At 43.1% G+C, this 16,135-nt stretch overlaps 1 protein-coding gene across 1 annotated transcript in view; it reads right to left on the reverse strand.

The window, feature by feature from the left end:
- LMBR1L (limb development membrane protein 1 like) overlaps positions 1–16,135 on the reverse strand; it is a 76,946-nt gene that overhangs the window by 43,435 nt on the left and 17,376 nt on the right. Inside the window, exons 2-3 of the mRNA XM_077297482.1 lie at positions 4,297–4,381; positions 526–559 (exon numbers count right to left, since the gene is read on the reverse strand). Of these exons, the coding sequence (XP_077153597.1) occupies positions 526–559; positions 4,297–4,381 (119 nt within the window). The remainder of the gene's footprint in view (positions 1–525; positions 560–4,296; positions 4,382–16,135) is intronic.

Consider the following 16,135-nt stretch of genomic DNA (forward strand, 5'->3'; position numbering starts at 1 on the left):
ACAGAGTGAAACAGCCATCATCCTTCCCAAGGTCCTGTTCTCACCTGCAGCTGTAGGATGTCATAAATGTGAAAATCCACAAGGGTTAAATAGATATTCTTGGTGATCACTTCTATCTGGCATTTGTAAGAAAAGAATTATCAATATTTTATTATGTTTAGTACTAGTCCAGGTTGCCGTGCTGGCAGCGTGCTAGCCTTAGCAGTTTAGTATTTTTGTTTGGTGACTCAAGTTTCTGATAACTGCCCTCCAACACACAGGTCATTCTTTCTTATGGTCTGAAAAGTGAAATATATATTATATACACGCACAGATATGCCTCCAGCATTAAAATAACGCTGCGCCAACTATGTTATTGAGAGTCATGCTAAAACAAACAAAAAAAACTTGTCACACACACTTCTCTAGAAAGGGCAGACATTCATTAAACCACAGAAGACACTTTTGTAAATGTTTGATCAGAGTAAACATTACATATTAAGCATTATTGCAAACTCTTCATTAAAGAGTTAAAAAAGCACTTACGCAATTCTGTTAACGGCAGCATCTTCGAGATCAACTGTAAGAGAGCAAAAAGCAGTGATTAACCATAACGAAGCACTGATAGTCATAGGCACAGCTGAAGTTTACTTTCGAAAGGTTGGTGCTCTCCATGAGGCAGATGTTTCCTTGTGAGGCTGAAACAACATTGCGAAATATGTCTCTGGTAATGGGATGGATTTTTTATTTCAGTCCACTTTAGGGCATCTATCTAGAGTGAAACCCACCTCCATAAACATGTTTATAAAGTAGAGCAGTCCAAGTGACTAACACTGAGAACAGACATAATGGCAACAAAATACTGTCCGTTTGACCAATTACAAAAAATGGAAAATGTTTCATATCCGGTACATGGACATTACGGATTAAATGCAATTGTGAAGGAGGATCTATAAAGGGCTAGATTTCTGTACATTGTCATGTCGATAATGCAGATGTTATTGTGTCTACATGTAGTATACTGTACTCTATAGATATATGACATTTGTGCTGTAAGATCTGACTCACTGCTGATCTATAATAAGAAATGCTGAGCAAAACAATATCCAGCTCCGAATTACAACTGAAGGTAGAAGAGTCTCAGATGGAAGAACACGACTAATATTACTGGACCGCAATAAGTCAAACTCAAATACACAGAGGGACAAAATTAAAAACTTGGGACAAAAAGTCGCGTGCCAACCTTGATATTTATAAAAAAAAGTCTACAATTGAGGACGTTTTTCTATATCAAATATAACAATGAACCTTTTCATATGAAAACAAACTTTTCAAAAACAGATTGTCCCACGAACAAAGTACCGTATATACTCGAGCATAAGCCGTCCCGAGAATAAGCCAAGACCCCTAATTTTGCCACAAAAAAAACTGGGAAAACTAATTGACTCGAATATAAGCCTAGGGTGGGAAATGCAGCAGCTACTGGTAAATTTCAAAAATAAAAATAGATACCAATAAAAGTAAAATTGATTTAGACATCAGTAGGTTAAAGGTTTTTGAATATCCATATTGAATAAGGAGCCCCATATAAATGTTCCATACAGTTCATGATGGGCCCCATATAATGCTCCATACAAAATACGCCCCATATAATGCTGCGCAAAGGTTAATAATGGCTCCATAGAATAATATTCCCCTTATAATGCTGCACAAAGGGTAATGATGGCCCCATAAGATGTTCCATAGAATAATATGCCCCATATGCTGTTCCATAAAGGTTGATGGCTCCATAAGATGCTCCATAAAATAATATGCCCCATATGCTGCTGCGATTAAAAATATGGGGGTGCGCAATGGGGGCCAGGTTCAGGTGTCGCCGCTGGCTCAGGCCCCCAGCACTTGCGATATTCACCTGTCTCCGTTCCACCGCCGCTGTGTCTTCCGGCTCTCTGCAGTGACTCTTCATGCAGAGGGCGTGCACTAAACACGTCATCACGCCCTCTGACCTGAACGTCACAGTCAGAGGACGCGGAAGACACAGCGCGGCGGTGGAACAGGTGAATATCACATGGCTCGCCCTCTCCTGTCATACTCACCCCCTCCTGACGCATCTCTGCAAGTCCCTGCTTCTCCGGTGGTCTCCGGCGCGCGCCAGCAGCTTGTTCCTGTGTTCAGCGGTCACATGGTACCGCTCATGAAAGTAAGGAATATGCTCGCCATGCCTATGGGAGTGGAGGCGCGTCCATATTCATTACTTTAATGAGCGGTACCACGTGACCGCTGAACACAGGAAGAGCTGCAGGCACCAGAGACCATCTGAGAAGCAGGGACGTGCAGAGACCGCGCCGGGAGCAGGTGAGTATGATGTGACAGCTGCCACTCCTGCTGCTCCCCCGCCGACCCCTGAGACAATGACTCGAGTATAAGCCGAGCGGGGCACTTTTAGCCTAAAAAAATGGGCTGAAAATCTTGTCTTATACAGTATGTTCTATTTTATAGATCTTAGAATAAAATAAACACAATAGGGCATACTGGAATAATATAATATGTTATGCAAGAGTAAAAGCATACAGCCTAATGGTTTAATTTAAATATGTAATACAGAATAAAAACCTTGAATAATACATTTAAAGTGTGATGCCAATAAAAGTGCCCACCAAACATCGTAGATACCCCCACGTTACCCTCCACATGCACAGTATGATGACTCTATTGTAACCCTTCTCGGCAAAGTATGGTGACCCCCATCTCAGTAGGATTCCCCAACCTTGATCCCCAAAGTATAATGAGCCCCACAGAGTATAATAGGTCCATATAGTCCTCCATACAGTATAAAAGCTCAACATTAAAAAAAAAAAAAAACTCACCTCTCCCATTGCGGGCCATATACACTCACCCTGCGGGTCAGAGTTTCACATGTGTTTAACAAATGAATACAATTTATACCTAGCTCATCCAAGATGGCACATCAGTGCGAGCTGTAGCAAGAAGGTTTGCTGTGTCTGTCAGCGTAGTGTCCAGAGGCTGGAGGCGCTACCAGGAGACAGGCCAGTACACCAGGAGATGTGGAGGGGGCTGTAGGAGGACAACAACCCAGCAGGAGGACCGCTACCTCAGCCTTTGTGCAAGGAGGAACAGGAGGAGCACTGACAGAGCACTGCAAAATGACCTCCAGCAGGCCACAAATGTGCATGTGTCTGCACAAACGGTTAGAAACCGACTCCATGAGGATGGTCTCAGTGCCCGACGTCCAAAGATGGGGGTTGTGCTCACAGCCCAACACCGTGCAGGACGATTGGCATTTGCCACAGAACACCAGGATGGGCAAATTTGCCACTGGCGCCCTGTGCTCTTCACAGATGAAAGCAGGTTCACACTGAGCACATGTGACAGACGTGACAGAGTCTGGAGACGCCGTGGAGAGCTATCTGCTGCCTGCAACATTCAGCGTGACCGGTTTGGCAGTGGGTCAGTAATGGTGTGGGGTGGAATTTCTTTGAAGGGCCGCACAGCCCTCCATGTGCTCGCCAGAGGTAGCCTGACTGCCTTTAGGTACAGAGATGAGATCCTCAGACCCCTTGTGAGACCATATGCTGGTGCAATTAGCCCTGGGTTCCTCCTAATGCAGGACAATGCCAGACCTTATGTGGCTGGAGTGTGTCAGCAGTTCCTGCAAGATGAAGGCATTGAAGCTATGGACTGGCCCGCCCGTTCCCCAGACCGGAATCCGAATGAACACATCTGGGACATCATGTCTCGCACCATCCACCAACATCACGTTGCACCACAGACTGTCCAGGAGTTGGCGGATGCTTTAGTCCAGGTCTGGGAGGAGATCCTTCAGGAGACCATCCGCCGCCTTATCAGGAGCATGCCCAGGTGTTGTAGGGAGGTCATACAGGCACATGGAGGCCACACACACTACTGAGCATCATTTCCTTGTCTTGAGGCATTTTCACTGAATTGGATCAGACTGTAACTTCATTTTACACTTTGATTTTTAGCATCATTCCAACTCCAGACCTCCATAGGATATTAGTTGTGATTGACGTCGATCATTTTCAGGTTTTATGGTTCTCAACACATTCCATTATGTAATTAATAAAGATCTACAACTGGAATATTTCATTCAGTGATATCTAGGATGTGGGATTTTACTGTTCCATTTATTTTTTTGAGCAGTGTATATACTTTGAAGACTGTCTTATATTAGAACCTAGCATGTTAATAGATCATATGTATTGTCAGCCTTATTTCTCTGCACAGGTACAGAAACTAGACTCAGTTTTGCACGGATACCATGAGATTGTCACTCACCAGTGGTGAAATCAGCATGTTTCTTGAACTTGGTGATAATCATGTAGGAGATGAGGTAGAGGGCAGAGAAAAGCAGGGTGCAGATCTGAAAAAGAACAGGAAGAGGATGTTAAACTGTTTTCCTATTAGAGCGGGTAACTAAACACCATTCGTGCAAAACAGGATGCAAACGACCATACAGAACTGTAAAAGATATTCATCAGGTAGGCAGTTGCCTAGTTATTTATTTAGTATGCCCACTTGCACAGCATCCACATACCCTGCAGCACCATACATATATTGTAATCACTGTCCCCATTGGGGCTCACAATCTAAATTCTCTATAAGGTGGTCTTTGAAGTGTGTAATGAAACCCACGCAAACACAGGGACAACATATAAACTGCACGCAGCCATCGTGCTGGTTGAGAAGGCAGTAATTTGTGCTATTAGGATATTGTGCACAGGAACAACGACAAATATAACCAAATCATTCAACAGGATTGCAAACATACATATCCAGGAGTGCAGTGTTTCAAAGGAGAAGACTGTCCTTAGCTATTTGTAGGATGCTAAAAGGAAAATACAGAATCATATTATCTCGTAGCAGTGGGTGGCAAGGAAAGCTTGGGGAGCGAAAAACAATGGAAAGCAAACACCAAGCCTTGCTCCAACTTGATCTGTCCTTCCATATGATGATGTACTTTAGCCTGGTTTGTTTCTTACAGAGAAAATCAAGCCTGAGATTTAGTTTTACTACATTTTAAGTTAGCTTTTCAAACTAAAATTGGCTACATATCTTAAAAAAGCCAAAAGCCTGTTTATCTGACCGCTATTCCTCCCAACCCTCCAAAAAAACATGCGGTCTCTGCCGAGCCTACCTGTGTCCGTAATAGGGAGAGTGGAGAAAGCCACTGCCAGACAAATTTTGTTGCTTGTCTAACTGGAGAACAAAAGGATCACACACTGAAATGTAATAAGGCCCCTTTCACACATCAGTTTTTTGCCATCAGTCGCAATCCATCGAATTTTGAAAAAAAACGAATCCAGCGACTGATGCCGCAGAATCCGTTTTTTTCTCATAGACTTGTATTAGCAACAGATGGCCTCACGCTTCATCAGCCGCTTGCCGGGTCTGTCGAAAATTGTTTGTCCGGCGACCAGAGACAATGGATAAAGTAACTTTTTTGTCTCCATCGACAAAAAAGGACAGCGACAGATCCGTCGCCATCTGTCATTTGCTAGAATGAAAGCCTATGAGCGCTGGATCTGTCAAATGACGGATCCCGGAGACAGATTCTGTTTTTTGTTGTTTTTTTTTAACTGAGCATGCTGCGATTTTTTTTAGGATCCTATAGCCAGCCCCCCTAGTCAGATCCGTCGAAAAAACGGAACCGTCGCAGCAGTTTTTCACAATCTGTGACGGATCCGACGCAGCAGTTTTTTCACAATCTGTGACGGATCTGTCGCAGTAGTTTTTCACAATCTGTGACGGATCCGTCGAGCCAACGGATAGTGACTGACCGCAAAAAAGTGATGTGTGAAAGGGGTAACATGTCTGACCCTCCATTCTTCTGACACCACTGGCTGGCAGAGAATCAAGGAGGCCACAATACGCATAAGGTACTCTGCTCTAATGGGTATGGGCAGAGTAAGAGCATGTGCACAAGGGATTTGCCCCATATTTCACCCTTCGCATACCAAAATGTGGAGTTTGCAACATACATTTACATGCTGCAGATTTATCATCCAAAATGTTGCTACTGTAACACAGCAGATTCCAGTCTAAAGATCATCAAAATGGCCTCTGATGTAAGGCAGACAAGATGCAGGATAGCTTAGAACTACCGTACGTCTATACAATATAGGTAGAGTCTGATGGACATTAAAGTGGATGGGCATAAAATGAAGAAAATTGGTTGGAAGCTGCATAGGATCACTGATCGTTGATTTCTATCCATGCTAATTAGAATTATAATAATTTTATTTCTATAGCCACAACATATTCAGCAGCACTTTACAATCCAGAGGTGACATGTACAGAATATGAAGATATAACAGAGTAACAGATAATTCAACAGACACCAAGAGGAGTGAGGGCCCTGCTCGAGAGCGTAGAGGCTAATGAACTGCAGGAAAATTAGGAAGTATGAACTGGAGTTTATCCAAGATACACGAGGACCCTATTCCTAGCATAGTGTGTATCGCATCCCGTACAATGTAATACTGCAGCTACGTGCATCACAAAGTATCGGCTAAGTTCCACAAGATGTTTCCTTTTTCCTGGTACAGATGTGGAAACATGTTTTCCTATGGGAACAAGGCTTTTGTCTCATTGTTTTTACAAAAGACTCCAGCACCGTTATTGTCAGGAACAACATCAAAGAAAACTGACAGAAAATAAAATCCTAAATTGGATTATAATTGGAATTCTGCAGTAAGGGAACTTCCTCTTGCATGTTAGAAAATTGAATTGCAATATATCCACTCCACAGTAACTAAGGCGTTTATATGGATTTATCTTTTTTATTTATAGATTTCCCCTTTCACGCTTAAATAATAATAATAATAATAATAATTAAATACTGTTTAAATACTGACTTTATGAAAATATATGGTATCCTCTACAATAATCTAACCGGACAGTTGTTGGGAATCAATATTTTACTTTTCAGTTCCATGCATAATATTGACATATAGCTTTGTAAAGATTATATTAACCCAAACTATTGTAAAGATTGTTATCCGTATAAAAAACACAAAAAAAAACCCAAACTTGTAATGACCTGGAGAATCATAATGGCAGGTCAGTTTTAGCATTTCGTGAATATGGTTAAAAAAAAAAAAAAAAAAATTCTGGAATTGCACTTTTTATGCAATTTCACTGCACTTGGAATTTTTTTTCCTGTTTTCTAGTACAAAATATGGTGAAACCATTGGTGTTGTTCAAAAGTACAACTCGTCCACAAAACACAAGCTCTCTTACGGCTATATTGACAGAAAAATTTAAAAAAAAGTTATGACTCTGGGAAGCAAAAAACAAATGCAAAAACAAAAATGGTCTGCAGTATGAAGGGGTTAATCTAGATAGTCATACCACACAAACATTAATAAATAACATTTCCATCGTGTCTGCTTTACATCAGCACTATTTGTAAAATGTTCTTTTATTTTGTTACCATCTTAGAAAGTTTAAAAATGTTGCAGCAATTTCTTTTTTTTTTCCCAAGGAAATTTACAAAACTTATTTTGTTTAAGAGACCTGTTCAGTTTTGAAATGGCCTTAGGAGTCCTACATATTGGAAACCCCCAAAAGTGATACCATTTTAAAAACCGCACCCCTCATCGTATTCAGGCGATGTGCACACGTTGTGGATTAGGCTTAGGAATTTCTGGTGTGGATTCTGCATCTCTTGGCAGAAAACGCAGGTGCGGATTTGCTGCGTTTTTTACCCCTGCGGATTTCTATAATGGAATTGGTACAAAAACGCTGCAGATCCACAAAAAACAAGTGACAGGCTACTTCTTTTAATCCGCAGCGTTTCCGCACTGAATTTTCCGCACCATTAGCACAGCGTTTTTTTTTTTCATATTGAATTACATTGTACTGTAAATCACTTGCGGATTTGCAGCGTTTCTGCACCACAAAAAACGCTGCGGATCCGCAGGAAATCCGCAACGTGTGCACATACCCTCAAAATTGCTTTCGGGTAATTAACCCTTTGGGTACTTTTCAGGAATTAATGCAAAGTGGCATGACTTGAATGAAAGTTTCTTTTTACCACCTAAATTTTGATAACTATTGAACACACCACTACAGCTGGTAAACTTTAAAGGTACCGTCACATTAAGCAACGCTGCAGCGATATAGACAACGATGCTGATCGCTGCAGCGTCGCTGTTTCGTCGTTGTGTGGTCGCTGGAGAGCTGTCACACAGACAGCTCTCCAGTGACCAACGATGCCGAAGTCCCCTGGTAACCAGGGTAAACATCGGGTTACTAAGCGCAGGGCCGCGCTTAGTAACCCGATGTTTACCCTGGTTACCAGTGTAAATGTAAAAAAAAAACAAACACTACATACTTACATTCCGGTGTCTGTCGGGTCCCCCTGGCGTCCGCTTCCCTGCACTGTGTAAGCGCCGGCCCTAAAGCAGAGCGGTGACGTCACCGCTGTGCTCTGCTTTACGGCCGGCCGGCGCTGACAGTGCAGGGAAGCGGACGCGGGGGGACCCGACAGACACCGGAATGTAAGTATGTAGTGTTTGGGTTTTTTTTACATTTACTATGGTAACCAGGGTAAATATCGGGTTACTAAGCGCGGCCCTGCGCTTAGTAACCCGATGTTTACCCTGGTTACCAGTGAAGACATCGCTGAATCCGCGTCACAAAGACACCGATTCAGCGATGTCAGCGGGTGATCCAGCGACGAAATAAGGTGCTGGCCTTCTAGCTCCGACCAACGATGTCACAGCAGGATCCTGATCGCTGCTGCGTGTCAAACACATTGATATCGCTATCCAGGACGCTGCAACGTCACGGATCGCTGTCGTTATCGTTGTTAAGTTGTTCAGTGTGAAGGTACCTTAAGGCCATTATTTGCCTGTGAATTACCATGGCAAACATCAGGACCACACGATCAAGATATCAAAGTGCCAATGAGATTGAGGGTACCTTCACACTAAACGATATCGCTAGCGATCCGTGACGTTGCAGCGTCCTGGCTAGCGATATCGTTGTGTTTGACACGCAGCAGCGATCAGGATCCCGCTGTGAGATCGCTGGTCGTTGCTGAAAGTCCAGAACTCTATTTCGTCGCTGGATCTCCCGCTGACATCGTTGGATCGGTGTGTGTGACACCGATCCAGCGATGTCTTCACTGGTAACCAGGGTAAACATCGGGTTACTAAGCGCAGGGCCGCGCTTAGTAACCCGATGTTTACCCTGGTTACCATTGTAAAAGTTAAAAAAAAAAACACACTCACATTCTGGTGCCCGGCGTCCGCTTCCCTGCACTTCTCCTGCATCCTGTGTAAGTGCCGGCCGTAAAGCAGAGCGGTGACGTCACCGCTCTGCTCTGTGGGAGATGCCGGAGATGTTTGGCGCTGACACAGGATGCAGGAGGAGTGCAGGGAAGCGGACGCCGGGCACCGGAATGTGAGTATGTTTTTTTTTTTACTTTTACAATGGTAACCAGGGTAAACATCGGGTTACTAAGCGCGGCCCTGCGCTTAGTAACCCGATGTTTACCCTGGTTACCAGGGGACTTCGGCATCGTTGGTCGCTGGAGAGCCGTCTGTGTGACAGCTCTCCAGCGACCACACAACGACTAAACAGCGACGCTGCAGCGATCGGCATCGTTGTCTGTATCGCTGCAGCATCGCTTAGTGTGAAGGTACCTTAAGGAGGAAGCCCACACATTCTGCTAACCATCTAGATAACGTAGTCAATCTTGACAACAGTATTTAAGGGGTTTAAGTCTTTGCCAACACTGATTGTGGCTCATGCAGTACGTTGTCAGCTATAGTGTACAGCTGACAACTACAGGATTGTCACCAGTCGAGGTATGCTAGTCTATTACATTGCAGGTCAGTAAAAAGAAGTATTGGTGGTGTTAATCAGCATTTTGACATCAGTATGTGTAAGCCAAAACCAGCAGTGGAACAAATAGAGGAAAAGTGTAATAGAAACACGTCCCCACTTCTGTATTATCACACGCTTCTGATTTTGGCTTACACATACTGATGTAAAACACTGATCAAATATGGAATCTGTGAACGTGGCATATACACAGGGTGGGGGAGGTAGGGAATCAGGGCTGCTCATCTGTTGTGGAGAATCCCAGCAATCAGACATTTAGCACATATCCTGCATATAATGAGTCTCCAATATGATGCAAATCCTTTAAAATGGCTTTTATAGTATTGATATTGATGACCTATATCTAGAATAGGTTAATAATATTACATAAGTGGAATCCAACATCCAGCAACTTCCAACAGTTAAATGGTCCATCTCTGGCAGCAGCCAGATGTAAGTGAATGTAGCGGAACAGCACAGCTCAGTACCTGTGTACTAGCCGCTCCTGGGTCCTGCAGATCAGCTCCTAGTGAAAAAAATAGGAGCTGAACTAAGTGGAGTTATGCCGTTTCACTCCATATACTAACGGATATTGTAGCACTGTGTATGTATATATACGATATATTTATTTATATACATACACACATACATACATATTCTGGGACACAATATACTTAATACTGGAGAATTGTGGAAACATTGCTCAATCCGATTAAATTAAATTCTTGTCAGTTCACACTAATGCCAGGATTACAACAGAGAAAAAGACATATGTCAGCTCTTCTCATTAAGACAACGAGAGAGAGACATGGAAACACATGTATTTACAAATCTGAGAAATGGTGTCAGACAAGATGTATAATAACCACCACTTGTCAATAAAGCTGATGGGCGCGTATCAGTGGTTTGTGAATGATCTCTCTGCAAAAGAATGCAGCATATACAACACTGTGAAAGGTTTTAGGAAGGTGAGGGAAAAAAATGCTGCTAAGTAAAAGTGCTTGTCAGGGAGGTTGTCCCAAACATCTTGGAGAAGTAAACCACAAGTCTGTGGCTGTAGGCTCACACAAATCCTTCTGTCTTCATGTAATCCCAGACAAACTCAATGATGCTAAGATTTGGGCTCTGAGGGGTCATATACTCACTTCCAGAAAGTAACCACAACATGTCTATCATCTGCTGTAACAAGGTTACTTAGACAAGCACTGTGTCTACAGACTTGAACATTGTTAATTCCTTGATACTTCTTCACATCAGCTTAAACAGAATATCTGGAAAACCTTGTCTGCTTTGAAATCTTTGCCTGGGAGAGACCTTGATGATGCAGTATAACTACCTTGTGCCTTTTTGTGTGCTCAGTCTTGCCATGGTATGCATGAATATGACCTTCGATATGAAACGGCCTTCCACAACCTCCCCTTTGCAGCATGGAGTATGGCTGTTCCTCACCCATTTTTAACCCTCTTACACAGTAGTTTCCGATAATGACTGCTTACATCTACATATGACAATGATGATCATTGTCACCTGGTTGGTATATTTGGCTACTCGTACACATGACTATAATCCTACAAAATCCCTAACTGTGCAAGAGTACCTATGAGGGTATGTGCCCACACTGTGGATTCCATTGCGGAATATTCCGCAGCGGAATTGATTAAATCCGCAGTGCAAAAAGTACTGTGGATTTATCGCAGTTTTTTGTGCGGTTTCCACTGAGGTTTTAGACACCTGCGGTTTTTTGATATGGAGCAGGTGCCAAACCGCTGCGGATTCCGCACAAAGAATTGACATGCTGCGGAAAATAAACCTCAGCGTTTCCACGCGTTTTTTTCCGCAGCATGTGCACATCGTTTTTTTTTTCCATAGGTTAATATTGTACTGTACACCGCATGGAAAACTGCTGCGGATCCGCAGCGTCAAAAACGCCGCGGATCCGCAGCAAAAACCGCAACGTGTGCACATAGCCTAAAAGTACCGTCACACTCAGCGACGCTGTAGCGATATAGACAACGAGCCGACCTAAACTAGATCGCTGGAGCGTCGCTGTTTAGGTCGCTGTAGAGACGTCAAACACAGCAACTCCACAACGATGCAGGAGCGATCCTGTGACGTAACGGCGACTCACTTATCGTTCTCACAGGTCGTTAGCTCCATGTAAAACATTGCTGACATCGTTGCTTTTGCTGTCAAACACAACGATACACGTCGACCTGACGACCAAACAAAGTTCTGGACTTCTAGCTCTGACCAGCGATATCACAGCGGGATCCAGATCGCTGCTGCGTGTCAAACACAACGAGATCGCTATCCAGGACGCTGCAACGTCACGGATCGTTGTCGTTCTCGTTGGAAAGTTGCTGAGTGTGAAGGTACCTTAAGAATTGATGATAATTTGAAAGAAAAGGGCAGGAACACCAAATATTGATTACATAAACCACTAAATTACATTAAATTGACATCTATACATAAACTGCGCATAATAGTCAGAATTTAATCAGCCAGAAAATGTTAGGTTGCACACCGACTGCTATTATTGCTCAGATGGAGCAGTGATATGGTCATTGAAATTCAGGTCCATCACAGGCTGTCTTGGACTGTGAACACTTCAGAGGATTACAGCCAGGGAAGGAAAGTAGCAGATATGCGATGACCTCCAGCTAAGGCTACGTTCACATTTGCGTTGTGCGCCGCAGCGTCGGCGCCGCAACGCACAACGCAAATAAAAACGCAGCAAAACGCATGCACAACGCTGCGTTTTGCGCCGCATGCGTCGTTTTTTTCATTGAATTTGGACGCAGCAAAAATGCAACTTGCTGCGTCCTCTGCGCACCGACGCGGGCGCCGCAGCGACGCATGCGGCGCAAAACGCAAGTGCGCCGCATGTCCATGCGCCCCCATGTTAAATATAGGGGCGCATGACGCATGCGGCGCCGCTGCGGCGCCCGACGCTGCGGCGAGGACCGCAAATGTGAACGTAGCCTAACTGATAAGGGACACAGCAATGCAGCAAGGCAAAGACCAATGGGAAAATATACAGCTCTTCAGCTCCTTAACTGTATCTCTCCCTTCCCTATTCCGCCTACACATCATTCAGAAGGTTTTCTAAAAGGATTACTACTAAGGCGTTTCCCATTATTACTTAAAGGGGTATTCCCATCTCCAAGATCCTATCCCAATATGTAGTAGGTGTCATAATAATAATTATATTAGCATATACGGTACCTCCAATTAGAAACGTATAGTGCATCTTATTTCACTATGCCCATATGCAGGGCATTGCTGTAGGATACCGGTATTCATGGTTATGACCACTAAAAGCTAACTGTCATTATATAAGTGGTGGTAACCATAGATCCCTAAGCTACTGCAATGCCCGGCACATAGGGTAAGCACATAGTGAATCAGAATAACTATACTACAGTTGGAGGTATTTGCTATTACAGCTACTACATATGTGACTGTTCACATGTCCACAAAATAAAAACACAGAGACATGTCAGTTTTTGATCCTATTCATGGATCAAAAATCAACCTTACCAGTCTATGGTGCCATGAAAAACAGACAGCCCACTGATCCATTAGTGTGCATGCCATGTGCAGCCCATTTTCAACACTATGATGAGGAGAAACTTTGCCAAGCTGTTTACATGGCATATGAGAAATTGACTTTATAGATTAAAAGACACATTGAGCATACAAAGATGAAAATTGGTCTGTTTTTCACATATGAGAACTATAAACAAACAGGCATCTGGATAAGACTTAACAATCCAATGTTGCCCAAAATGTTCATGCAGGATTTCATACAGCAGGTTGGTGATGGTGCCCGGGCTTTTAAAACGGTCTATGTCTGCAATCTTATGCATAACAATTTAAGGTGTAAAATATTTACAGTTCCATTCATTTCAACGCGTTGAAACTGCATGTTTGTATACGTTCAGCACACAACTTTCAGTATGCGCTAAACACAACACATATAGGAATATTGGATGGCAGACACTAACACAGCAGGAAAAATTTGTGCTTGGACTGCATTGGCAAATGTATACTTTTTGTAATAAAGCAAAAGGTGAATCATAACCTTATTAAAAAGAAAAACAACATCCCACACAAACTAATGCTTTTTCACATATGAGATATCAGTCTCATAGGTACAGAAAACAGATACAATCAATTACAAAACTAAAGGTACCTTCACACGAAACGACTTTACAACGAGAACGACAACGATCCGATCGCTGCAGCGTCGCTGTTTACATCGCTGTAGAGACGTCAAACACAGCAGCTCCAGAACGACGCAGGAGCGATCCTGTGACGTAGCGGTGACGCACTTATCGTTCTCACAGGTCGTTAGCTCCATGTAAAACATTGCTGGCATCGTTGCTTTTGCTTTCAAACACGACGATACACGCCGATCTGACGACCAAATAAAGTTCTGAACTTTAATCAACGACCAGCGATATCACAGCGGGATCCAGATCGCTGCTGCGTGTCAAACACAACGATATCGCTATCCAGGACGCTGCAACGTCACGGATCGTTGTCGTTCTCGTTGTAAAGTCGTTTCGTGTGAAGGTACCTTTAGAAAAGGATTCAGGACTGAGACAGCACAAATGTGAAAACACAGTGTAACATGAAAGGTATGCAGAGAATGTGACAATTCAGCATGCATTATCCCACCAGTAATCTGATCTTCATGTCTGAACCACTGCCCATTACTTCATCAGTGAAACAAACAACCCAAGCAGATGGGACAGGAGAGGAGGCAAAGCTTGTAGGAAGGAGGTGAGATTCTGCGCCCACACAGCTGTACGTTGTATCTCGCATGTTCTGCTCTGGATGGACCATGATTTCGCCCATGCACTCCATGAAAGGGTCTAATTTTCTCTTACTGACTTATAAAGAACGAATGCAAAAAAAATATTCCAACAAGCATTCAGTACCAGCCTCATAATAGAACCTGCATAAATGTTCTGAGGTGTCTCGTAAACCATACTCAATAGATGGGGTCACTGCTATACCAGTTTTGTACGAGGTCGATTACTATACCGTTTACAGGGTTTTCACAACAAATCATCAATGTAAGTAGTGATAATGTGATATATTGTTCTGATGTCATCACTCTATAATAAATATCAGAGCTATAATTACAGGCACAAGACTCACAGCCAAAAAAACACCTGGGCACTTCCTCTTCTGCCAAGCGCCAGTAAACAATATTACAGGGCGTATACAGCTTGTGTACCACTGCCAGAGCTGACAAAAAATGCCACACTGCAGCCATCACAGATGTGAGTGCCCACAGATGAACAGCCGGAGATGCTCTGAGGAATCCTCATTTCTGCAGTAATTTATCCCATGGATTGAGACTTCTGGAGTGGAGAAAATGTTTCCTATACATTAGTAATAACTAATTTTCCTTTAGATGCACAGTCTACGCTTCTATTAATGGCTACTCTAAACAGGAGGACACACCAGGTCAGAGCTCACATCATCTCAAGCAGGTTATAAGAATGTAGCAACGAGTAAGACCCAGGATGTGGAAGGAAAATTGCAGTATGAACGTGTTGTCAACAAATCTGAAGCAACTATGTGATGGCAAGTCAAGATGGACTAGAATCTCTAGGAATATTTCCAGTGTCTTAGTTAAATCCATGACCCCAAAGAGCTGCCTTTTGTGCAGAGTACTCAAAACTTGAAAGGAAGCCTTGCCACATTCACACATTCAGTATTTGGTCAGTATTTTACCTCAGTATTTGTAAGCCAAAACCAGGAGTGGGTGACAAATACAGAAGTGGTGAGGTGTTTCTATTATACGTTTCCTCTGATTGTTCCACTCCTGGTTTTGGCTTACAAATACGGAAGTAAAATACTGAGCAAATACTGCTAGTGTGAAGATCTTCAGCTGCTTAAACTTACCACAAGTGGTGCTTATTTTGTCATGCTAAAAGGGTTGTTCATCCCGGCCCCTCTCTTTTGTGGTGCCAATAATATGTTGTGTGTACAGGTATGCACAATACAGAAGTGAGAGGGCCCAGACAACGCCTCTGAAGCGTTACATGCCTGTCCACCAACGCTTCTTAAACTGACAACTCAAAAGACTACACAGAGAGCAGAAATCCAGCCTGAGGCCTCATTCAGACGTACATTTTTTACATACTTGTTCTTCTAGCTAACTTGTGTTTTTCACAGAACGAATATGTAACTAATAATCTTATGTAGCTGTTCACATGTCCATGATATTTGGGGGACCAAAGTTCTTTAGTAAAAAAAGAAAAAC

The sequence above is a fragment of the Ranitomeya variabilis genome, chromosome 3 (assembly GCF_051348905.1).
Source record: "Ranitomeya variabilis isolate aRanVar5 chromosome 3, aRanVar5.hap1, whole genome shotgun sequence".
NCBI classification, from domain to species: domain Eukaryota; kingdom Metazoa; phylum Chordata; class Amphibia; order Anura; family Dendrobatidae; genus Ranitomeya; species Ranitomeya variabilis.